Source organism: Mustela nivalis (genome assembly GCF_964662115.1).
Source record: "Mustela nivalis genome assembly, chromosome: 2".
Classification (NCBI taxonomy): domain Eukaryota; kingdom Metazoa; phylum Chordata; class Mammalia; order Carnivora; family Mustelidae; genus Mustela; species Mustela nivalis.
The window spans coordinates 106,813,140-106,837,736 of record NC_139021.1 but is presented as its reverse complement, the minus strand read 5'-3'; the positions used below and the strand labels follow the sequence as shown (position 1 = coordinate 106,837,736).

General features: G+C 42.5%; 1 protein-coding gene and 1 pseudogene across 3 annotated transcripts; both read left to right on the top strand.

Moving 5' to 3' along the window:
- The first annotated feature begins 2,328 nt into the window (after nucleotides 1-2,328).
- On the top strand, nucleotides 2,329-3,996 carry LOC309859327 (contactin-associated protein-like 3B pseudogene; annotated as a pseudogene). The gene is made up of 3 exons (XR_014316662.1): nucleotides 2,329-2,568; nucleotides 3,115-3,345; nucleotides 3,785-3,996. The product of XR_014316662.1 is annotated as a contactin-associated protein-like 3B pseudogene (transcript).
- Nucleotides 3,997-4,490: 494 nt separating this feature from the next.
- Nucleotides 4,491-23,755, top strand: LOC309859792 (contactin-associated protein-like 3). Of its 2 annotated transcripts, none has more exons than XM_082720901.1 (5): nucleotides 4,491-4,692; nucleotides 5,496-5,583; nucleotides 17,334-17,564; nucleotides 17,791-17,814; nucleotides 22,730-23,755. In XM_082720901.1, the coding sequence occupies exons 2-5, from the start codon at nucleotides 5,565-5,567 to the stop codon at nucleotides 22,921-22,923; spliced, it is 468 nt and encodes a 155-aa protein (XP_082577027.1). In that variant the 5' UTR covers nucleotides 4,491-4,692; nucleotides 5,496-5,564; the 3' UTR covers nucleotides 22,924-23,755. The 2 variants fall into 2 exon arrangements, with proteins under 2 accessions (XP_082577027.1, XP_082577026.1); XM_082720900.1 differs by having other exon boundaries at nucleotides 17,791-17,862.
- The last annotated feature ends 842 nt before the right edge of the window (nucleotides 23,756-24,597 follow it).

The following is a 24,597-nucleotide window of genomic DNA, read 5'->3' as shown; positions in this document are numbered from 1 at the left end:
TGAATCTTTTCTGTTGCTCTCGCGCATTTGCATTTCCGACTGCACATTTGAGAAAACGAATGTTTCATTTTGGGGCCATCCCCTGAGCCGCCTTTCGACCCTACTCACTGAATGTTTGCTCTGCAAAACACCCCCTGGGCCCCACGCCCAAATGTCTTTCACACACTGTTTGGTATAATCTCACTGTTAATAGGGCATCATTTTCTAAAACACAGGTCATAATTGGTTCTTGTCTGGATACATTACAAATCAAACAAGTTAACCATGAAGGAAAACACAGTTCTCTGGTGTAGTTTGCAGCCTGTGTTTACTCCAGCTTAGGGAAAAGGGACACAGCTGCAGGACGGTCCCGGGAAGTCTGGCAGGGAGAGAGGCCAGCCCGAGTGCCGTGTTAGGGCTTCCTGCTAGAGACAGTGTCGGCACCATCGTGCCATTAGTGTTGAATTACAAGTGCGGAGCTGTAGGCATCCTTTTTATGGCGTGCTGGAGACTGATGACCAAGCCCGGGGGACTGCTTAGCTAATGGAGGACTGTTGATATATCTTACTGGACTGTATCTCTTTCAGTGCATTCATTTTTAAATCCAAGGACTCACAGAAGATCGTGAGCCCGTTCTAGTCAATATTGTGTTCACCAGCCAAATTAGCTTGAGCTTTTGCATTTCTCCAGTCCCTGCCCTGGCCCAAGAATACCAGCCTAGAGAACACAGAGAGGCCAGGCAAGCCTCCACATCACCCTGAGGTCTGAAGGGACTTTCCCCTTTACCTTTGATTCTCAGAACAACTCTGGGAGGTAAGAAGGAGGGCGGGGCTTATTATCATTAAAACTGACGGTTGAAGAGCCAAGAACAGGACTTTCCTAGCCTGTGTTCCATTTATCATCTTTTATTAATCAAGCTGGTACCAGGAATAAGTTCTAAACCATAGTAGAAGCTTTCATAATGGACCCTCATGTAACCAACTTATCACAGAAGACAGCCTCTCCGTTCTCTTGTAAATATCTAATGCCCAAGGCCGACTGCATGCCCCAAGCTTGTGCCTCTGTTCTCCTGTTCACCTCTGCCCTTGGTCTCTCCAGTTGAGAGACAGGGTTAAAAGGGTCAGGCACGTTTGTTCTCAAACCTTTTTTATGCTCTTATGGTTGGTGTTTTGCTTGCAAATTTAAATCAGTATTATATGAAGGATTGAAATAAAAGCACAAAAGAAAGCATAGTTGTTTCAATGAAAACTAAGTTGAACACATTGAGAAAGCCAAATTCCTTTAGAAAATGTCTTCGGATCAGGTGTGGGTGGGGCAAAATCATAAAAGACTGAGAAAAATTATAAAATGGTAAAAAAAAATCTGCTCTGAGATTCCTCTGTAGGTATCAAACAAAGTGTCTCCTGTTTTAAAGAAAGTAAACATGGAATTGACATCCTCATGGAAACAATGTTTCCAGAGCATGGGAAGCTGGTGGAAAATGCTGATCTATGCCCCAGGCCCACCAAGTCAGAATCCCTGGGAATGAACCCCAGGAGTAGCAAGCACTCCAGTTGACCCACCCACCCCCAGATTTGAGATTAGGCTCATGTGAGGCATGATAGAGAGCTACTCAGTGTTCAGTGACTGTTACCCTCCTGACCTCAGAGCCAGCAGCCTGGAGCAAGGCAGGCCTGAGCCTGGATTTTAATGTCACCCCTGCTTTCTCTTTCTTTGCCTGCTCCTCAATTCCCTTTTCATGGCATTGTTAATGGGAGCATTTCTAAGAAAGGATGGTATTACATATATAATTTGTTATTATATGTAATGTATGCATTATATTATATACAACAAGCATATAACAAATACATAACAAAATATGTATGACAAATGCATATACAAATTATAATGTATACTACATATTAACCCTATACAATTTATATACATTTGCATGTTACAAATTTGTAATATGTATTATATTACAAAGATTTTCAACTATTTAACTTTATTGTGCCCATCACAGTTTATACACTTAAACTTTAAAAAGGAGAGATGGTCTTTTCTTTTTTTATTTTTTAATGAAGGAAGCAACTTTAAACTGTAAAAATCTTTCTAAATAGAACTTGAAGAAGTACTTTTTAGAATAAATATTTACCAAGTTCAATTTTAAAAATATTTCCATCCGTGGTTTATTCGATACCATTTGATGATTCTTAGTATTAAATCACAGCCTAGGTTTTCAAAATCGCATGTGTTTGTAAAGCTTCGGGTGGGTCGCCTTTCTGAAGGGATCGGTCCAGCCACAGTTGGATGTCAGTTGGAAATGCCACCGAGGCCCCCAGGGCACGGCTGTAATTGTTTCCCTTGTAGGTGGGACAGCCACCAGACAGAGAGGCTTCCTGGGGTGCATTCGGTCACTGCGGTTGAATGGGCTGGCCCTGGACCTGGAAGAAAGGGCCACGATGACGCCAGGAGTGGACCCAGGCTGCCTGGGACACTGCAGCAGCTATGGACACCTGTGTCGCAATGGAGGGAGATGTAGGGAGAGACCCAGGGGCATTGCCTGTGACTGTGCCTTCTCTGCGTATGATGGGCCATTCTGCGAGAGCGGTGAGTGTGCCCTGGGCAGGATGGGGAGAGGGAGGCACCTTATGTAGGTCTTTGCCTCCTGTTTCTGGCATTTGACCCTTTCTCTACAAAAGGATAAGGCAGTTCTCTCTGATTGGCTAAAGGAGAGTTGTTTCTCTCCCAAATTTGTCCATTTATGATTCTGTTCTTGAGAAGCTCGTGATGACTTCTGTTGGATTCTGCATCATTCACGTGACACTGAGATGGACAATAACTCTAAGTATATGTTCACACTTGGCGTTTAATGCTGTGTAACTCTGAGATGAAGCATTTTGTGGGCCATAATAAAATATTGTTACTCAGTTCAACATCATGCGAATATACATGGGGATAAATTATCTTTTTATCCATACTTGATTACCTTTTTAATCAGAAATATTTCTAAATTAAAAAAAAAAAAACAGCAAAGTGTGACATTCTTGTTTTCTGTCTTGAGAGACTAAGGGTTAGAGATAGTGCGTAAATACACATAGAGAAGAGCCTTGCCTTGACTTCGTGCTAACATAACAAAAATGAGTGTCATTCCAGAGATTTCTGCGTATTTTGGAATTGGCTCGTCTGTTATCTACGACTTTCAGGAACATTCTAACTACACCACCAGCAAGAATTCGAGCTCCTTTGCAACTTTACTTCATGAGGGTTTGACGCTGGCTGGAGAAATGGCCACACTGAGCTTCCGGACCACAGGGACACCCAGCTTACTCCTCTATGTGAGCTCCTTCTACGAGGAGTACCTGTCTGTGATCTTCACCCCCAATGGTGAGTGTCGAGATCATAAGAATGAGGAGGCTGAATTAGAAAATAAGGACCACAATGAGGGGGACCCTTTAGGTGTTTAACTACGAAAAGGAAACACAATTGCATGGCTTGCCATGCTTGTAACACTAGTTCATGATAACCCTCAAGTGTTTATTACTAAAGTTCACATTTCCATGATTATATTTAAGATACATTCCCTCCATGGAAGTTTGATCATTTTAGGTATTTGATGTGCTGCAAGGCTTCTTGCTATTCTAGGAAGACTTTCCATCTGTATGTGAATAAATTAGTTCTGCAATTCACTCTGAAACAAGATAGCTCACTTTGTACATGGAAAATATTTCCTCCTCCTTCTTAACAAAGTAAAGAAGTATATTAAGCTATCTAAAACCCACGATTCCTATGCATCACATGAATAGCATTGTTCTTTACTCTTCAGTGGCTGAGAAGCCATTCATGGCAATATCTACATATGAAGAAAAGTGGGATGAGAGGTACCCAAATCATGGCCACAAGTCTTTCCAAGACGTTGCAGATGAAGCATTAGCTCAAGCTGTAACCTTGCTTCACAGGGCGGAAGGGCAGGGACCTACTTTCTGTAAGATCTTCTCCAGGCAGTACAGGGCTATGGGGCAGTGGGCATCCCTGTGAAGGACATCAGGAGATTTAGATGTTGTAGCAAATCACTGGTCTTTCTTCTGTTTCTTGATTATGGCAGAAACATAAGGGAAAAAATTCTAGTTGTGCAAAAAGATTCTTTATGCAAATGTCAGCAATACATTAAAATGCATTAAAATAAGTCATATTAAAAGAAGTGATGCTTATAGAAACTGAATGTTAATGCAATATTGCTTGAGGTTTTGCCATTCAATACTATGAATACCACATGAATAATTAACTTCAAGCCTAGCTCCAAGTTCTCATATGCCTAACTTAGAATTTTTTCCTTTTGTTAAGGAAAATGGAAGAACTTGGGGAAAGACCATTTGGTCTTGATTTTTAAAATAGTGTAATCGGATTCTGAATTCAGCCCTGGAATAGCACATAAATGATCACTCTTCCAGGAATAGAGACTCTCAGTGTCCTTAAGCAAATGCTCAATAAATTCAAATTATAGGAAATAAACAAAAATAAAATGTGCTTTAGAACCTGCATTGATGGTTTTTATAAAATTCCACTTTAGTTAAAAATGTCATTTTTTGGTCTTCTTTAGGAAGTTTGCAGATCAGGTATAAGCTGGACAGGCACCAAGAACCTGATGTTTTTAACTTTGGTTTTAAAAACTTTGCTGATGGGCAGCTTCACCAGGTGACGATTCACAGAGAAGCAGCGGTGGTCTCTGTAGAGGTAAGAGATAGATTCACAGCAGCCACAGTAACCAAACCTGTGGCATTCAGTGTATGACCTCCAGCAAGGCTTTGAGAATAAATCCTAGTAACAGAGATACACATTCATCAGTCTTCCCAGAAAGTCTTGAGGACAGAAAACGTAGTCAAAGTGTTTTCTTTAGCAGTGTCATTAGTTTGTTTAGCAAGAGGCTGACAGGGTTTTTGTTAATATCTGACCACTGAAAATGCCAAGCTGTCCTCGTCGGTCGGGGAATATTGCCAGTTTCTCCCAGCGATTACTGGAGATGTTCCGACGAGAATGAGAGCCTATTTCCATCTGAGTACAAAAGAGCAAAGGTGGCAGAAATGTAAACACAAGGGGAAAAGCAAGATTTTGCTGAAAGTGGGAATACATTTTTTAAAAGCCTCCATGTTTCAATTATTCATTGTCACTGGGTTTTGAAGAATTACCTTTATATATTGAATCTGTGCCAGTAATACTTTTTGTGGCTTGTGTTACTAATTTCTGTTTGAAGTAAGTAAAAGCTTTAAGGTTTGAAATAGCTTATTGCATTTCTTTGTGAATCGTACCAATTACGGATCCCTAAACCATGAAGACTAATAAAGGGGAAAGAATAGGCAATGGGGTGGTGTGAAATCCGAGGTATTAAAACAATTGCTATGAAACCATTTAACCTTTGTAACAGCACGAATGTATGGCTTGTTTTTACCATTTTCCTTGGTCTCCCTCAGACTCCCATTCTCCTATCCACCAAAATTACTTGCCATTTTGATGTTTGCTTCTCATGGAATATTTAATAGGTTAACCAGAATGCAAGGAGACAAGTTGTCCTGTCGTCAGGGACAGAATTCAATGCTGTCAAATCCCTTATGTTGGGGACAATTTTAGGTAAGTGTCAGAAAGAGCACACCCCCCACACCCAGCCCCCTGACATGGATCAGAAGTGTCAGGTTGCAAACAGGGGAAGGGTTTATAAGGCTGAAAGAAGCTCCTTGTCGTATTCATGGTTACCCAGCAAGTGACAATCAAGGTAGAAGCAGCCCTTTTGTCCAAGTGTGCCTGTAATCACCAGGGAGGGCTGTCAGCTAGGTGAGCCACAGTGACCCCTGAGAAGTGTCTCCACATGTGCTCTCTCACTTGGTAATCAAGCAGAATGAAACTTGGTATTTTTCTAACAATTGGGGAAAGGCAAAATCAAAGCAGCTGTCACATTTACAATTGTATATTAATCAGGGGTCAAATGCAGAAATCACCCAACAGAAATCACCCACGTTTACAATTGTATATTAATCAGGGGTCAAATGCAGAAATCTTTATATTAAGAAGAAAGGACTTACATTTTCTTTGGGCAAGTGAGTATGTGTTGGTGGTAGGCTGGGCTCTGCTCTGAGATGTGTTCAGTGCTCCCAGCTACCCCTGGAAGGTCAGGATCTGAAGATCCCCCACACCCGCTTTAGGGCTGGTAAAAGAATACCGACTACTGGGGTGCCTGGGTGGCTCAGTGGGTTAAGCCGCTGCCTTCGGCTCAGGTCATGATCTCAGGGTCCTGGGATCGAGCCCCACATCGGGCTCTTTGCTCAGCAGGGGGCCTGCTTCCCTTCCTCTCTCTGTGATCTCTTCCCTTCCTCTCTCCTACTGTGATCTCTCTCTGTCAAATAAAAAAAAAAAAAAAGAATACCGACTACTTAAGCATCAAATTATTTATGCCTTTGTTTTCCCCCTTGTCACCAAGAATTAGATTGAAATAAAAATAAAATTTGAAAGGTAGTTTTTTTCCTTTTAATTGTTTATATTGTAAACTGTACGTGCTATCAATATCTAAAGTTATTTGGGAGAAATCTTCTTGTAGTCTTGGGTAGAATTTCTGCTCTGGTACATGACACTCATCTGGCTGTGTTGTCCAAGATAATTTATGGACTTTTTACTACCTTTTCAGCCATTTGTACCTTGATTCTTTGATCATTTCTTCCATCCCTGGCACATAAAACATCCTATAGATGCTGGAATCTACAGACAGCCCATGAGCCCATGTTCAAAATAGGGTGAGAAGCACAGATACTGTTAAAATGGTGACATTTTTCTAAAAGATGATGAGCAATAAAATTATAAGTTCTTATTTTTCAGAGGAAATGAGGCAGATCGCAGTGTGTCCTTGTAAATGGTAAATGCAGATGCACATCATTTAGATGGTAGAGGGAATGGGAAGCTCTGTGTTGGTCCTGGGAGTTACAGTTGCAGGTTAAGCCAGTGAAGCAGGGTCCCAGGGTTCTTTGCTGTGAAAACAGTCTTGGCATCATGTAATGGATACCAACTTTGGGCCAAAGTGGTGCTCCTGCTTTCTAACTGTGCCTTAGTGTGGATAAAGAGTCAGGCCCCATGATGTGTTGGCAGAAAGGCTTTGCTGTGGCTTGCCGTTCCTGCCCCCTCTGCGCATGCAGAGTGGGCCTCCAGCAGCTGGCACAGAAATGCAGATGAGCACAGTTGTTCCCCTCAAGTGCTGGGAGAAGTCTGTAGCTCAAATAGCCCATGGGAAAGAGAGGGGAATAGCTTAGTCTCTAATGCGTGAATTCAGATGTGTTTTCTAGGTGTTTCTGGACATCCATGTTTTGTGATATTAGTAGATTTTTTATTTTATTTTTTAAAGTTTTTATTTAAATTTTAGATGGCTGACATATAGTGTAATATTAATTTCAGGTGTAGAATTTAGAGATTCATCATCTAGATACAACACCCAGTAAGGTTTTTTTTTTTTTTTTTTCATTCTATTTATAACAGTGGCATAAAAAAGGGGGGAGGGAGGGTGTTTGCCTGAGTGGCTCAGTCGTTAAGCATCTGCCTTCGGCTCAGGTCATGATCCCAGGGTCTTGGGTCAAGCCCCACATCAGGCTCCCTGCTCAGTGGGAAGCCTGTTTCTCCTCCTACTCCTCCTGCTTGTGTTCTGTCTCCCACTATCTCTCTTTCTGTCAAATAAAGTTAAAAACCAAAACCAAACCAAACAAAACAAAAACAGTGACATAGTATAGAAAAAGCACAAGAACTGGGAAAACTATAGAAAGAGATAAGATTCTCCTCTGGCTTTGACCCATGAGAATAACAGTATACAATTAGTGGGAAGAGGTTATGAAGTTCATAAAAAGTCAGAGCCTAGTTGAGTTTCACAGAACAGTGGGATGGAACCCCAGCCTCTGCTGTCAGCTGAATAGTATAATTTTTTATACAATCCAAGTGGAAAGGAATTTTTAATATCCAAGTGGAAAAGAATTTGCTCCCTTTTTATGTGCTACTGAGCTCCACTCTCTGGCCTGACAGTTACCATTCATGGCTTGAACAGAGTGAGGAGTAGATCATCTTAAGGGTGTGCAAGCCTCAGAGCTCAGCTTACTTACGTGCAGGTGAGGTCTGTGAGTGCAGGGATGGCCCCATCTGCCCCCAGTAGAGTCATCCCTCCTTTGTTGCTGGAGCAGGTTTCTGTGGGCACTCTTCCCAGCCAGGATGACAGATAGGGTCAAGGAACAAAAGGAACATAACACACACAACTAACTGCCTGCCCTCAGTGACTCTGGCTCTGAGAGGAGAGATGAGGCTGTTTCAGAAGTGACTGTGGCATAAGGTAGGAAGTTGCCAGCAGGAAGTGTGAAATTGACAAACATTTTTAAAGACAATTTAGCTTTGAATGTATTAACTGTAAAAAGATACATCATGGGTTATGGAAACTGATTTAATAGCTAAACTACCTTATATAAAGGGAGTCATTTAATAAAAAAGGAGAATAATACATTTTATCATATACATTTTTATTTTCCTGCAAGTTCATCTGTAGAGAGCAGTAGCATGGAATCAAAGATGTTAATGTTTCTATTCAAGAATGGTCTAGTCAAAAAGCATCTCTCTCAGGCTGTAGAAATTGAAGTTGAAATTCATCAATGAAGTTTTTTGCCTGAAGCAACTGAGTCTAATAAAATTATAAATATTCATTTCATCTGTACCTATAGGTACACATCTTGATCAAAGTCTAATAACACTTATCGTGTTTTGGGTAACTTTATTTAGGATAGCTTCTCCTTAGCAGTAACTACGAGAAGATGACTATTTCATGTTCAGATTTGGGAAATAGAAGCTGAGCTTCTTTTCATAAAGTTGCATAAAATAGACCAAGAGACTGGCTAATGAAGAGCCATTCATTTTCCAAAGACAGTTGTCTCAAGCTATGGCAAGCTGTTCTCCACTTATTTTGGTGAGCTCTTATTCTTCAGTGGTCTTATTAACAATGACACTCAGGTCAAGTGCTCCCGGTTACTATAAAATAATTTCAGTAAAATCCGAGTTTAAGTGCAGATCATTAGGTTTCTAATTTTCTGTCCAGTCTTGACTTGGATGTGACCTGTAACCCTGAAGTATGAGAGCTTTAAAATACAACAACCCAGTAAGATGTCCTGGCATTTTCATTAGGTTTTATCTCTCTAAAGGCTTTTGTGTAAATGGTATTCTGTGGATTTTGTCTTTTGTGCATTAAAGAACAACAATAGCAAAGATCCCCAAATTACCAAAACAAAAATCTGTTTTGAAGGGTGCATAGTAAAGATGTGCCTTTCTCTTCCCTCCTGGGAAAGAGTGCAATACGTTGAATGTAGTTCAAGTCAGTACAGTCATGCAGTTAAACCTTAGTGGGGAAAAGAAACCCACTGAAGGATCTTGTGTTGAAATGGAACTCCATATATTAGAATTGGGTTATACATAATATGTGGGGGTTACTGATGCCCTCATGGACAGACTACAGTTTGGATACTAAAAGCTCCATTGACTTCTGTGACGTATGTTTTGTCTTTGCTGTGCTCTGCCTAAGTATTTATCTCATTTGGGAGGAAAGTCATAGGGTGGAAGACACAAAAGTTTATATAATTTCAGAATACGAATACAAATGAAAAGTTCCTCAACAAAATATTAGCAAATCTAATCCAGTAAAATCTAATCCAGTAACACAAACAAATTGTCATATGCGACCAGATATGATTTATCCTAGGAATTTAAGGTTGGGTCAGCAGATAAAAACAATCAATGTAATACAGCATATTAATAGAATAAAGGACAAAAACCACATGGTTGTCTGAATAGGCACATAAAAAGCATTTGAAAAAAATCCACTGTGCTTTCATTAAAAAAATAAAATAAAACAAAAAAACAAAGTAGGAATAGAAAGAAACCTCCTCGCATGTAAAAAGACAGCTACAAAAACCCCATGCCTGGCATCACACTTAATGGAAAATAATGGAAATCTTTCCCTAAGATCAGGAATAAGATAAGGATGTCTACTCTCACCACCTTCCTTCAGGACTGTAGTACAGGTTTGAGTGAGGGCTACAAGGCAAGAAACAAAGAGTAAAAAGTATCCAGAATGAAAAGGAAGAAGTAAAACTATGTCTATTTGTACAGAACGGGATCTTATAAGGAATCCATGAAAAAAGCTAATGGAGATAGTTCACAGTAGGAGCAAGGATATAAGATCAACATACAGAAATTTATTGTATTTTTATACTAGCAATGAATAATACGAAAACAAAATGAAGACCAAAATGTAAATTCCACTTAAAGTAGCATCAGATAGAATAAAATACCTTTGAATAACTTGAACAGAAGAGGTGTGAGACACATACGCTGGAAACTATGAAGCACTGCTAGAAAGAATTAAGGAAGATTCACACAAATGGAAAGACATCCATGTCCGTAGACTGGAAGTGTTAACATTGCTAAGGTGGTGGTGCTCTCCAAATTGATCTACAGGTTCAATACAATTCTGATCCAAGTCCAAGTGACAAGTCAATCCTAAATGCATATGGAAATGCAAGGGACTCCAATTAACCAAAACCATCTTGAAAAGAAGAGTGAAGCTGGAGTTTTTGCCCTGGATTCTTTTTTAATTTATTTTTTATTTTCAGCATAACAGTATTCATTACTTTTGCATCACACCTAGTGCTCCATGCAATCCAAGCCCTCTATAATACCCACCACCTGGTAGCCTGACCTCCCAACCCCCGCCCCTTCAAATCCCTCAGATTGTTTTTCAGAGTCCATAGTCTCTCATGGTTCACCTCCCCTTCCAATTTCCCCCAACTCCCTTCTCCTCTCTAACTCCCCATGTCCTCCATGCTATTTGTTATACTCCACAAATAAGTGAAAACGTATGATAATTGACTCTCTCTGCTTGACTAATTTCACTCAACATAATCTCTTCCAGTCCCATCCATGTTGCTCAAAAGTTGGGTATTCATCCTTTCTGATTGAAGCATAATACTCCACAGTATATATGGACCACATCCTCCTTATCCATTTGTCCGTTGAAGTGCATCTTGGTTCTTTCCACAGTTTGGCAACCTTGGTCATTATTGCTATGAACATTGGGGCACCAATGACCCTTCTTTTTACTATGTCTGTATCTTTGGGGTAAATACCCAGTAGTGCGATTGCAGGGTCATAGGGTAGCTCTATTTTTAATTTCTTAAGAAATCCCCAGACTGTTTTCCAAAGTGGCTGCACCAACTTGCATTCCCACCAACAGTGTAAGAGGGTTCTCCTTTCTCCACATCCTCTCCAACACACATTATTTATGGTTTTGTTAATTTGGGCCATTCTAACTGGCGTAAGGTGGTATCTCAATGTTGTTTTGATTTTGATCTCCCTGATGGCTAGTGATGATGAACATTATTTCATGTGTCTGTTAGCCATTTGTATGTCTTCATTGGAGAAGTGTCTGTTCATGTCTTCTGCCCATTTTTTGACATGAATATCTGTTTTGTGTGTGTTGAGTTTGTGGAGTTCTTTATAGATCTTGGATATCAGCCTTTTGTCTGTACTGTCATTTATGAATATCTTCTCCCATTCCATGGGTTGCCTCTTTGTTTTGTTGATGGTTTCCTTTGCTGTGCAGAAGCTTTTGATCTTGATAAGTCCCAAAAGTTCATTTTCACTTTTGTTTCCTTTGCCTTTGGAGACATATCTTAAAAGAAGTTGCTGTGGCTGATATCGAAGAGGTTACTGCTGATGTTCTCTTCTAGGACTTTGTTAGATTCCTGCCTCATGTTGAGGTCTTTTATCCATTTAGAGTTTGTATTTGCATATGACATAAGAGAATGGTTGAGTTTCATTCTTCCACACATAGCTGTCCAATTTTCCCAGCACCATCTATTGAAGAGACTGTCTTTTTTCCATTGTATATTTTTTCCTGCTTTGTCGAAAACTATTTGATGATAGAGTTGAGGGTCCATATCTGGGCTCTCTCCTCTGTTCCACTGGTCTATGTGTCTGTTTTTGTGCCAGTACCATGCTGACCTGGGGATCACAGCTTTGTAGAACAGCTTGAAATCAGGCAACATGATGCCCCCAGTTGTTTTTCTTTTTCACCATTTCCTTAGCAATTCAGAGTCTCTTCTGATTCCATACAAATTTTAGGATTGTTTGCTCCAACTTTATAAGAAATTTTTTACAGAGTATATACAGAGCTCTCACAACCAAACAAAATGACAAATGACCCAATTTAAAAATGGTCAAAAGATCTGGTCAAAGGCTGAAATCAAAGACATTTCTTTGAAGATTTACCAAAAACTGATATGAAATGATGCTCAAGATCATTATCCAGCAAAGGAATGCAAATCTAAACCATAAGATATCACTAAAAAAACCATAACAAGTGGAGGAGGTGGAGACATTTGAGAGTTTGTGCATTGGTGATGGGAATATAAAATGTGTAGCCACTGTGGAAAAACAGTTTGGCAGTTTATCTGGGAATTAAACACAGAGTTACCATATGACCTCTCCTAGGTATATACCCAAGAGAATTGAAAATATATGTCCAGACACAAAAGGTGTACGTAAATCCCTGTAGCTGTGTTCTCCACTAATAACCCAGCATGGGAATAGCCCCAGCCACTGACCACTAAGTGATACAGTGTTATGTTTCATGCCAGTGTTTCACTGTGTGCCACAAACAAAAGTGAAATATTGGCCATAAAATGTAATGAAGTAGCAACACAGGCTACAAATGGGTGAAAACATGATGTTAAATAAATGAGGATAAATACCGAAAGTGACTTACTGTGTGATTTATTTTGGATGAAATGTCCAGAATAGGTAAATTATAGAAACCGGAAGTTTATGTTTTCCCAGGGCTGGAGAGGGGTAGAAATGGGATGTGGAGTCTAATGTGCTCTAGGTTTCTTTAGGAGAGATAGAAAGATTCTGCGAGTGAATACTGGTAACGGTTTTACAACTGTGTAAATATACAAAATCCCCTTGAATTGTATACTTTAAAAAGATCAGTCTTATGGTATGTGAATTGTATCTCAATATAAAAAAAAGGTATTACAGATTCATTTCTTTTGCCAATGTCTCTTCTGCACACACAGCTGGGAGAAGTGATGGTGAGTGATGGTGAGTGATGAGTTGTAACCGGGTGTCTATTCTGAAGTGTGAATGAGTGCGTTCCAGGACAGGGTGTGATGGGAGGTGGGGGGAGAGAAGTGGAAGGGCTCAGGGTTCAGGACTGCTGAAATGGGCAGAGACACATCGGGTGGGGCTGCACAACTGTGAAGACGACTAAGGAACTAAGAGCAGCGATTGTGTGGAGTTCTGATGTAATCATCTTGTTGGGTGAAAGAGTGGTGGGGATTGCCTACGTGTCATTACACAAAAAGTCTGTATTATATACTAAGGACTAGTGCTCCAGGAAGCTCCTACTAGCATTGCTCACTCTGAGTGCATAGGGCACCAGATTACCCCCTGATTTTTTCTCTGGTATTAGCTGCAAGCACTGGGAGAGCCTAGTGCTCTGTGGGCCTGTGTTTCGGGGAGGAAGGAATAATTCACTCACTTCTTTCTCACTCTGAAAATCAGGGCCTCCTGTCTCTGAATTGTTGGAAAGATGGACTGGAAAAGTCTGTCTTCTACTCGTTTTCTAATTATGTCATTTATCTTGAATTAAAAAAAAAAAAAAAGTTTGACTTCCAGAGGGAAGGTCAGCATTGCTTAGCATGGTTATACCTATCCTCAGTGCCCCTCGTGGAGCAGGAGATGGGCTGAATGGTTGGGCCATATTCCTTCTGCCATGGTAAGAGAGAGAGAGACTTCTTCCTACATTCTGTTTGGGGCCAGATCATGAACCTGCAGGTACGCTGCCGGGTATGGGACAGAAAAGATGCAGCCTCTAGCTTGCCAGGACCCCCATACCGTCTAAGATCTCATCCACGGAGTTCTCATTAGCAGAACAATAAATCAATAGCTAAAAAGATGATGTTGCCCCTAAGAAGACAGGGAGGAGGACTGAAGACAACAACTACAATTCCCACATCAAAATAGAGCCATTAAAGAAGACAGAACAGGGCGCCGGGGTGGCTCAGTGGGTTAAGCCACTGCCTTCGGCTTAGGTCATGATCTCAGGGTCCTGGGATCGAGTCCCGCATCGGGTTCTCTGCTCAGTGGGGAGCCTGCTTCCATCTCTCTCTCTCTCTCTCTCTGCCTGCCTCTCTGCCTACTTGTGGTCTCTGTCTGTCAAATAAACAAATAAAATCTTTAAAAAAAAAAAAGACAGAACACAACTGCGATGAGACTTGGCACTCAAAGACACTTGAAAAACTCACACACCAACTCTGGGGGTTAAAGTAAATACGAGTTTTCACAATTTCACAGGGTTATCTGAAGGAGAGAATCATCACTGGTTATCATTAGATAGTGGTCTGGAATATTACAGAGATGGGCTATCTCAAACCGCAAAGAAAAAAAGATTAAGAGAGAGAAATTAGAAGGGAAAATAAGAGAAAACCTAATGGGGATAATTAGAGATCCAGAAACAGAACTGGTAGCAAAGACAGTAATTATGCATGAAAAAAAATTCTCTGAGCTAAAGGAAAACTTGAGTTGCAGATTGAAAGTACGCATCAATTCTGACGAGAAAAGGCATACAACTGGGAAAATTTCCAAATTGCAAAACCCACAGAGAAAAGTCCTCCAAACTTTCCAGGCAGAAGTTACTACAATGAAAAAATAATGATTGTGGCATCAGCATCTAACTTCTCATTTGTTACAGCAGGATAAAAAAAAAATGATGTGGATCATTGTTAGTATGGCTGAGGAATGAGCCACAATGCAAGCATCTAATATATAATGTATTTGACAAGGTTAAAAAAAGATATTTTGGATAACAAGGATGGATGGAGATTAAATTTGAACCATGCCTCCCATCTAAGGAAAATACTAGAGAATTATTCCAGTCAAAAAACGAATCACAAGCATGACTTTAGGATGGAAAATACGAAGGCAGCAGTGAGCAGTAAACTTGCATGCATCTTGGTACCCCATACGCATACAAAGTCATGGCTACAGCTATGGGGTTAATAACAGGATATGGGCGCACATGAGCCCACCCACACATGCCCATACTCACAATCCACAAGTACGTATAAATGTCAAGTACAAGTTCTTGACTGCAATACAGTGTTCTACTGGCACTCCTTTCTTGAATAATAGCACTGCCTATAGACATTTTTAAATTTACCTTTAGAATGAATTTCACAAAGTTAGTCCAATTAGTTAGTAAGATACATGTCTGCCCAGGATTGATTCTGTGACCCTAGCCTGGTAGCGCTCGTGTCAGACTTTGACCAGGAAAGCGAGTGTTGTCCGGTTCCTCTTTTGGCTCAGTGGCTGGGACTTTTAATTGGCCTGTGGTGTTCTGTTTTTTTTTTTTTTTTTTAGTATTTTAGCATTGTGGTAGTCCTATTACTATCATAGCATTTTCCTGTTTTAGTTCTTCTTGATATTCTTTTAAGTATATTCAAGCAAGGATGCCTTTCTTTATGGAATGAATATATATTGTCTGAATGCAAAAAAAAAAAAAAGTGACCTGTAAAGAACTCTATTTTTTATTTATTTTTATTTATTTTTTATTTGAGGGAGAGACTGTGTGCATAAGGGCTAGAGGTGGCCGTAGGTCAGTTGGAGAGGGAAGGGCAGACTCCCCGCAGAGCAGGTAGCACAAAGGGGCTCAATCCCAGGATCCCTAGGTCATGACCTGAGCCAAAGGCCAACCCTTAACCAGTAGAGCCACCCGGGTGCCCCAGAAGAGCTCTTTAACCTAAAATGATCCTTCAACTGAGTTGTCTCCAGCTCACTTACTTCACTGTAAGAATCTACCTGGAATTCATCATACATAAGCCTCCTTGATGCCTCATATAATCAGCCTGGCCAAGAAAGCTGTGTGTTTCAGAGAGTTGTTTATTAGGATTGTAACAATGTAAACATGCCCCTCATTTTAGTTGCTTTTAGAGGTCTTTTACATAGCACTTAGAGCACCCCTCAAAAACTCAAAGGAAGTAAACATTACCCCCTAAGAGTTTATCCACAACATCAAGAGGGAGGGATCAGAGCTGAGATTCTCAGGGTGAACTTAAAGACCTGCTATCGCGCTAACCAAAAAGACTTGTAGAGTCACGCATCTATTCTATGGAAGGTATAGCATTCATTCTAAAAATAGTGTAACGATCCCCATTTACCCCTCCCTTCATGCCAGCAATTACCAACATGTCCAAAAGCTACTGGCAGGATAGAGAGAGAATATCCTGTTGAAAAGGGGGCTCCTGTGACCAGCCTGGATCCAGGCCGCCCCTCGTGAGAGACATTCAGATATTTCTGAAATCTAATGTGAACTGGCTTCCAGCAGGAATAAATACACTGGCGGTATTACATTGCGAGCATTAAATTCTCAGTTCTGCAAATGAACCCACACGGTGGCCGGCCTGTGGAAGGCACCGGGTGAATTCTTGGTTGCTGTGTATGGTTGGTTGGAGAAGATGGACACACTGGTGGACTAGTGGACACACTGAAGAAGGGAGGGAATCAATGCAGATGCCGCGGGTCCCCACACTGAGGCGGCTTCCCTGCGCATCCATGAAACGTCCGAAGCCTGCACGTAACTGGGCCGGGTCAGATTTGGGGCTCACTGAGCAAGTGCAGTGTACGGGCTAATCGTCCTCGAGGTGAAGGGATTGGTGCTCTGCTTTCATGGGTGCGTCGCGGCCCTTCTCCCGCTAACTAACCTCGGTCAGATCCGAGCCAGGTCAGGGACTAGGACAGGGAGCCAGCCCAGACTTGGGGGAAGGGGGCAGAGCCCACCGCTGTGACTGGGGAAAGGCAGCGGGAGGTGGGGCTCCCCCGTGGCAGCTGCAGCTGGGGTGGGGACTCTGTGGGACTGAGAACAGGGGCCAGAGTCAAGTGTAAATGGGGAGGTTAGAGCCTCCCTAGGGATTATCCCTAGAGCACTGCTGTCCCCACGCGGGTGACATTTCACTGCGACCACCTGGATAACCGGCCAAAGATTCTGTTACAAAATACTGCCGTGATCTTTGAAACGGGCAACAGCAGAGGGTGGAATCCTTTGTTGGGCGTGACTGCACCCGGGGTCGCTACGGCCTGCCCGCCGGCAGAGCTGGCACCTGCCGGTCACTAACAGGGGCCGCAGGGACGGCCCTGCATGTCATGCCCTACGGGATGAGGGCAGAGCATTGGAGGGCGGGTCGGTTGGTGGCGGCCCTGCAGACGCGGGCCAGGCCTGCGCCCCCCGCACCCTAAGGCGTGCCCCGCTTGTCTGCCTGCAGAGGCCCCCGGCGCGGACCCGGACACGCTGCGGGCCGGCGCGCGCGGCTTCACTGGCTGCCTGTCTGCCCTGCGCTTCGGCCCCGCCACTCCGCTCAAGGCTGTGCTGCGCCCCGGCGGCCCCGTCGCGGTCACCGTGCGTGGACACGTGGCCGCCGCCTCCCAGTGCGCAGAGTCCAAGGGGACCAGAGCCCCAGCGCGGGAGGCCAAACGCCCAATCGCAAGTGGCACAGGTGCGTGCCCCTCCGCCCGCAGTGGCGCTTGCTGCCCACGGTCTTCCACCCCGTCTGCGTCCCAGGGCTGCCCAGGCCCTCGGTGGGGTCGCGCGGCCCTGCTCTGGTCTGGGTTTCTTGCTCCTTCCCACCCGCGCAGCGCGCTCTGCTCTCCAGTCAGATGTTTGCGAATGTCACCAAAGTCCTCTTCCCTCTGCCTCTGTCATTCTCCCTTTCTCTGCTGTAGGTGGCTCTGGACCGACAGACGGGGGTGAGCCCTTACTTAGCACTGACAGAAGTGACCCTGCTGTCATTGGAGGTAACAGGGCTGTGAACGACCTGGTCCTTGGCATTGCTGTCACCGCGGGCATAAACCCGTGTCCGGGAGTCCGAGCTGAGGGGCGAGGTCAATGGCGGGACACCCCTTTGCAGGCATTCTTCACGGGCTTGCCCCAATGTCAGCCTCTGCCCGGGCTCAGGGGCGCTGAGTGGAGAGAACCCATGGTAGGACCGAGACACTCTTTAAAGGATAGTTGCCGAACTACAGAGTAATAAGGTTTTTCATTTGAAAATACCCATTCATAAAAATATATGTTTATAAAAAATAAAAAATTAAAAAAAAAAGAAAATACCCATTCATATCACTCAGGAGATCATGTACATATATGACATATCCACCTTTACTTCTTTGATCCAAAATAGCCAAGACCTCTCAGTCCATTCGCCCAAAACTTTTAAAAATAATATTAAAAGTAGTCAAGCAGAGAAAGACAACTATCATATGATCTCCCTGATATGAGGAAGTGGTGATGCAACATGGAGGCTTAAGTGGATAGGAGAAGAATAAATGAAACAAGATGGGATTGGGAGGGAGACAAACCATAAGTGACTCTTAATCTCACAAAACAAACTGAGGGTTGCTGGGGGGAGGGGGTTTGGGAGAAGGGGGTGGGATTATGGACATTGGGGAGGGTATGTGCTTTGGTGAGTGCTGTGAAGTGTGTAAACCTGGTGATTCACAGACCTGTACCCCTGGGGATAAAAATATATGTTTATAAAAAATAAAAAGTTTAAAAAAAAAAAAAAAAAAAGTAAAGCATTAGGTGAGTTTAGAACCACCTAAACTGTGCAAGTTGTCATTTTCATAAACATAAAGATAGAAAAACCTAAAGATTTTTCTAAACATAAATATGCAGAACTGTTTTCTGGTGTCAATCTTATGTTAGATTTACATATATTTATTTGTATTTCTAAAGTAACTATTCACATATATTTGCATTATATATATACGTTCAGTGTCACATGTATTCTATACTTGTGACAGTAAAACTGGATATAACACAGTTCTTTAAAGCAAAGTCCTATAGATAAACTATGTATGTATTTACATATATATTCACATATAATGTATATTAATATTTTCTATGTACTTACGTATATTTAAAGAGGTACAAGTAATTCCATCTTAAATATCTCCCTCTGTATTCTCTGAAACAGAATTTATTTAGGCCTGCTTTAAAAAATGAATATTCAAGTCTCCTCCTTATGATTCAGAGAATGCTTATATTTATTAGACTACTGGAATGTGTCATTTGTAAACTCTATGGGCTGAGAGGGAGTGAGCTGCTCTCCATTTCATGCCTATTCCAGATAAGGGAGGTCAGCCCCAAGCTGGGGGATGCAGGTGGGTGTCCACTTTTCAGGCAGACCAGACTGCATCTGCCCCTTGGTTTCTGTTCATCAACATGTCAGTTTTCTCCAGACTATTAGGAAGGTACTCAGATATTTTTACGTGCTGACCAAATCTGTGTAAGAATGTGAACTTGCCCATTCCTATCGTAATCGCTTCTGTTTTTCTAATGAATGAGGTATATGATCTCCTGATTTCACAACTCCAGGAACAAAGAAACATATATGTTATTCATAATGTATACCTAAAAGGATTACTTTTGTGTTAAAATATAAATCAAGTCTTAATCCTGTTCTCATTTATTTTGAGTGAGAAGACTTCAGTATAAAGCAAAAAGCCAATTTAAAATAAATCAACTTAAATGTGATTCATGTTTTCGAAATAGGTATCAAAGTCTAAACATGCAAAATGTCATGGTTGGTGCCATGTTTAGAGAGAGCACCGATGATAGGTTGGTGCTAGAATAGAAGGTGTGGTCTCTGGAGCTGTATTGCCTTTGGTTAAATATCACTGGCAAGTTGTACAAAGTAAGTAAGTTGCACCAATATTTTTCCCCTTGAAAAATCCTGCTTGGCTCCTTGCCACTTCCAGTCCATGAACGGGAGGAGAATGAGGCACAAACAAGTCAGCTGCAAGAGAAAGGGAGCAGGGGACAACAGTAGAAAAGACTGTTGTCCCCAACAATTCCTCGATCCCGCTTTCATTAGATAGAAACAGTAACCAACAGAAGAGCCAAAGAAGGCCAAACATTAGTCATAGGCCTTGTAGATAACAAAGAAGGAAGGCAAAATATGTCTGGACAAGCAGTATATAGTTGAACAAGCACATTCAGAGGACTTATCTAAGTAGCCACAGGTGCTTTCTGGGGGAAAGGGGAGATAACGGAAAAATGAAGCAGGCGGTGTTCCACCCTGAGCAGGCCGGGCTGCTCAGCTTCAATGCCGTATATCGTCCTCTACCCTACAGCCTGTTACCAGTATGTGTTTTTCTTAAGGCTATGTCTAAATGTGCTTGGTAACTAGTAAAATTTCCCATGGGTTATATTTTAAGTAATACATTGTTTTAAGGTTCAGCTGAAGCTCCTGACAGACGGGAGGGAGAATCAGAGCACATGGGGTGTTAGGGAGGTAACAACTCAGGTTGCAGCTCCTGCAACTCACGTAGCTCTGCCTTTGATCTGTGTGGTGGCTGTGTGCTGCGTGGTTTGTCCACTGCCAAGTATACTGAGCTGCAGTGTAGAATCCTGGGTGGAATCCTCAGCCCTGTGTCCAAATGATCCCAGACCGCACCACATGTAAAGTACTTAGTCCGGTTAAAGAACCACCCCAGCACGTGGATTTCTTCACGTGCTGCGCTCCATCACCTCTCCTCTTGCAAACAAAGGGAACAATATAGGAAGGGGAAGTAACCTAAATCATGTTCACACCTGGAACACCGGAGATCATGGAGTTTTTCTTGCCATGGGATCCATCATGTCAATGAACAGGCAGAGAAGGACACAGATGTGTAGATGGATGGAGAGACAGACAGACCTGATTGTCACAAACGCATTCACAGTTGGATTGCTGAAAGGAGGGTTATAGAAGGCATCAGATGCATTAGTCACATCATCCCCGTCTCTTCAGAGAGCAAATGAAGACAGAGGTTGCTCTAGAACCCTACCAAATCTCAGAGAATGAGCAAGCTAGTACTCAGTTACATACACAATAACATCCTGGGTATTTGAGGATAACAGTGACAGTGATTGGATAACCAAGTGGCCTGGTCACTGTTATTGAGTTCCTGTCCCTGACACTAAAATTGGATACAATGTAGCTCTTCAAAGAGAAGTCCTGTAACAAAATTTAAGAGTAATTAAAGTGACAACTCTTTGTTGTCAGGTGAGGTACAAGGTGTAGTGAATGTGTTGACTGTTGTACTTGTTAGTATTTAAGAGCCTTTCCAGAGGCTCTGAGCATCTGATCAGGAATCCCTGTGACCAGAGGCACCCACTGAGCTGCGAGTCTGTTGGGCTCCATTATGCTCTTTATCTCTGTCCCAGAGCATAGTGAAGAATCTTCATTTAACAACATGAATTTGGATTCAGTTAACTAAACAGGAATGCATTTTCTAACATTTGCTAACTGCAATATCAATGCCTGTGTCAGCCATCTTAAAAGTGTTTGACTGATGGACGCTGTTTTGGTACTTCCCTGCTTCGGTATGGATTAACATTCATTCTTTAATGAATATGGCAGCTTGAGCAAACCCCTCTAGGCCTCATCTGACCGTCCCAACCCTGACAGCCCTTGAAAAAAATCAGAGGAAATTTTAAAACAATACTGGTGCTCAAGCCTCCCACTAAAGATTCTGAGCTATCATCTGCTGTGCAGCCAAAGTTGAGATGCACTGACACAGCTAACACTTCAGTACTTAAAGCATTACCAGCAAAAGATGCCAAATAATCTACTTTCCCTGTTGCTGAACATTGTCTCTCTTTCTACAAATTTTTAATATAGTGGTATATCGGTTATCTACTGCTGCCTGACAGATCACCACCCACTTAGAGCTTAACCCAACTCCTTTTTAGTATGTCCCAGTTTCTGTGGGTCAGGAGCCTGGGCAGAGCTTAGCTGGGTCCTCTGCTCAGTGTTCACAGAAGCCTGCAGTGAAGGTGTCAGTCAACATTGAGGTCTCATCTGGAGATTCCTCTGGGGAAGTATCCACTTCCTCCTCCTCATGGGTGTTGATGGCATCCAGAGTCTTGTAGCTGTAGGACCGAGAGCGTCTCGATTTTCACTGGCTGCCCTTAGCACCTAGAGTTTACCTGTAGTTTCGTGCCATGTAGGGATTCCCATATGGACTCCCACCATGACTGCCTGCCCCCTTACCACCAGGAGGAAGAGGGACGGTTCCATAAGACAGGTGCTACCATCTCACATACCATAATCACATAACCTAGGTACAGCGCATCACCTCTGTTGTTTTCATTGGTTAAAAACAAGCCACAGGGCCTACACATAGCAAAAGAAGGGGATCATGCTCAAGGCATGGCCCCCAGCAGCAGAGATCATGAAACATTTTTAGCCTCATAGAAGGAACTGGTGTACTCACCACAGAACTGTAAATAAGCAGAATATCAGCAGCAGATCTTTTTAATGTACTTGTACATAACTACTTAATTACTCTATGACAAGTCTATACACTCCATCCTTTTAAAATAATGAAAACGTGCCCGCTTGTTAGCATGAAGTGAGGGCATGACTGAGAGGCCATGCTGTGGTTCTGAATTTTAACAGGTAGACACCAAGTGAAAGCTAGGCCAATAGATCTTTAACCTAAAGGCAAAGAACTGCTGTATCCAAAGGACGTGTGGACTTAGAACTCAGTGTTCCAGTAGGCCAGTGCCCACTTTCCTGATGATGCACATGTGATGTACGTGAGCTTGCTATCACCTATGTGAGTCCTGCACGTTACAAGTCTGTGTTCTGACTGTGCCTCCCCCTTCTCTCACCAGGTGTGATAGCGGTGGTGGTATTTGTCTTGCTCTGTCTCACCGCCGTGGCCACACGCATTTATCAGCAGAGATTGTTGTACCAAAAAAACGAGTCAACTGTTCCCCCGGCTGGAGACAGTGCTGAGACAGCTCTGAAGAGTGAGGTCAATGTGAAAAGCTCAGTCAGTGAGAGCCAGAGAGAGTACTTCTTCTGAAGGGCAGCTGCACCTCACTTCAGGCTCTGGTGACGGGACCTTCTCGCTAAGCGAGGGGACTCCCAGAAGATGAAGCCCCCCACATCCCCATCCCCCGGACAGGTGGCCATCCTGCAGCACTGTCAGCTTGCTCAAATGCAGTCCTGGGAGACTCTGCTCTGTGATGCTTCATGACCTGTGTGTGTAGAAGGACTCAGCAGTGCCCATTAACCCCTGTGCGGTGGTGTCTGACTGTCTGGCCTGATTGTTGAAAATTCACACATGGTTTGCATAATGACTTTGCATTTGAAGTGAGAACAAGGATGTGAGCTGTGGTCCTACTCTCTTAAAAATGAGACCTGGAGGGGCGCCTGTGTGGCTCAGGGGGTTAAGCCTCTGCCTTTGGCTCAGGTCATGATCTCAGGGTCCTGGGATCGAGCCCCACATTGGGCTCTCTGCTCAGGGAGCCTGCTTCCCTCCCTCTCTGACTGCCTCTCTGCCTACTTGTGATCTGTCAAATAAATAAATAAAATCTTTTAAAAAAAAAATGAGACCTGGAAGTATATAAAAGTCAAAGTTGGACCCTAGTGTTGTGTGTTGCATGCAAATCTGTATTTTGCGTCCTCTATCGATCACCTGCAGATGCTTCTAAAGTCGGGAAGTGCTTCTCCAATGTTCTGGGAGTGCGTTTCTATCTCCATTTGAACCAAAGCCCACGGGCCAAAAATGCACTAATAACCTAGAAAAAAACATTTTTTTTTGGCTGATTGTTTTTATGATCTGTCTCTTTAAAGTCACTTTGCATACATTTTTAGTGATGAAATGAATATTGAATGCCAGCTATGAAATTGTAGTATTTTATTCATTTACGGAGCAGAAAAATTCATAGGTAGCAAAGCACATAAAGCATCCTAGTCTGCGCTACTTTGCTTTTTTTCTTTGTAATTCATCATTTTAATCTTTGTAAATTATGATAAAGATCAGCTGATGATCTCCCCAACATGTATATTTTCTAACTGAAATAGTGCCCAAGTATAAACTGGCCTGAACACTGCAAATGTATCCTTCCTCCCTTTCATCAGAATGAACTTAATCCTTTTTTTAAAAGATTTTATTTATTTATTTTACAGAGAGAGAGAGAGAGATCACAAGTAGGCAGAGAGGCAGGCAGAGAGAGAGGGGGAAGCAGGCTTCTCGCTGAGCAAAGAGCCCAATACAGGGCTCGATCCCAGGATCCTGAGATCATGACCTGAGCTGAAGGCAGAGGCTTAACCCACTGAGCCACGCAGGCACCCTTGAACTTAATCCTAAATTTGTTTCTTTCAAATGTGGGGTGCTATGGTCACAATTCTTTGCAGTCTTGTGGTTCTCTTGTTCTGAAGGTAGTCACAACTGGATATCTTGCAACTGTCTTTTCATTTACTTGGGAAAAGTCCTGTTTTGAACAAAAGCTCTCCATTTCTTTTTTCTAAATTCCGAGTGATCTAGGCCAACCATTCTCTGAAATACCATCTCAGTCTAGTCACTGTTTGGAATGTCAGGGGAAGGGTGCTGATGCCAGGGAAAATGCAGGTTGTAGGATATGGACCCAATCTGTCATGCTGGTCAAGAATCTAGGATCTCGGAGTCAGAGTCATCCACCAGAGTGCCCAGAATCAACCAGTTCATTTCATATTCAAGGATATTTGCATACTC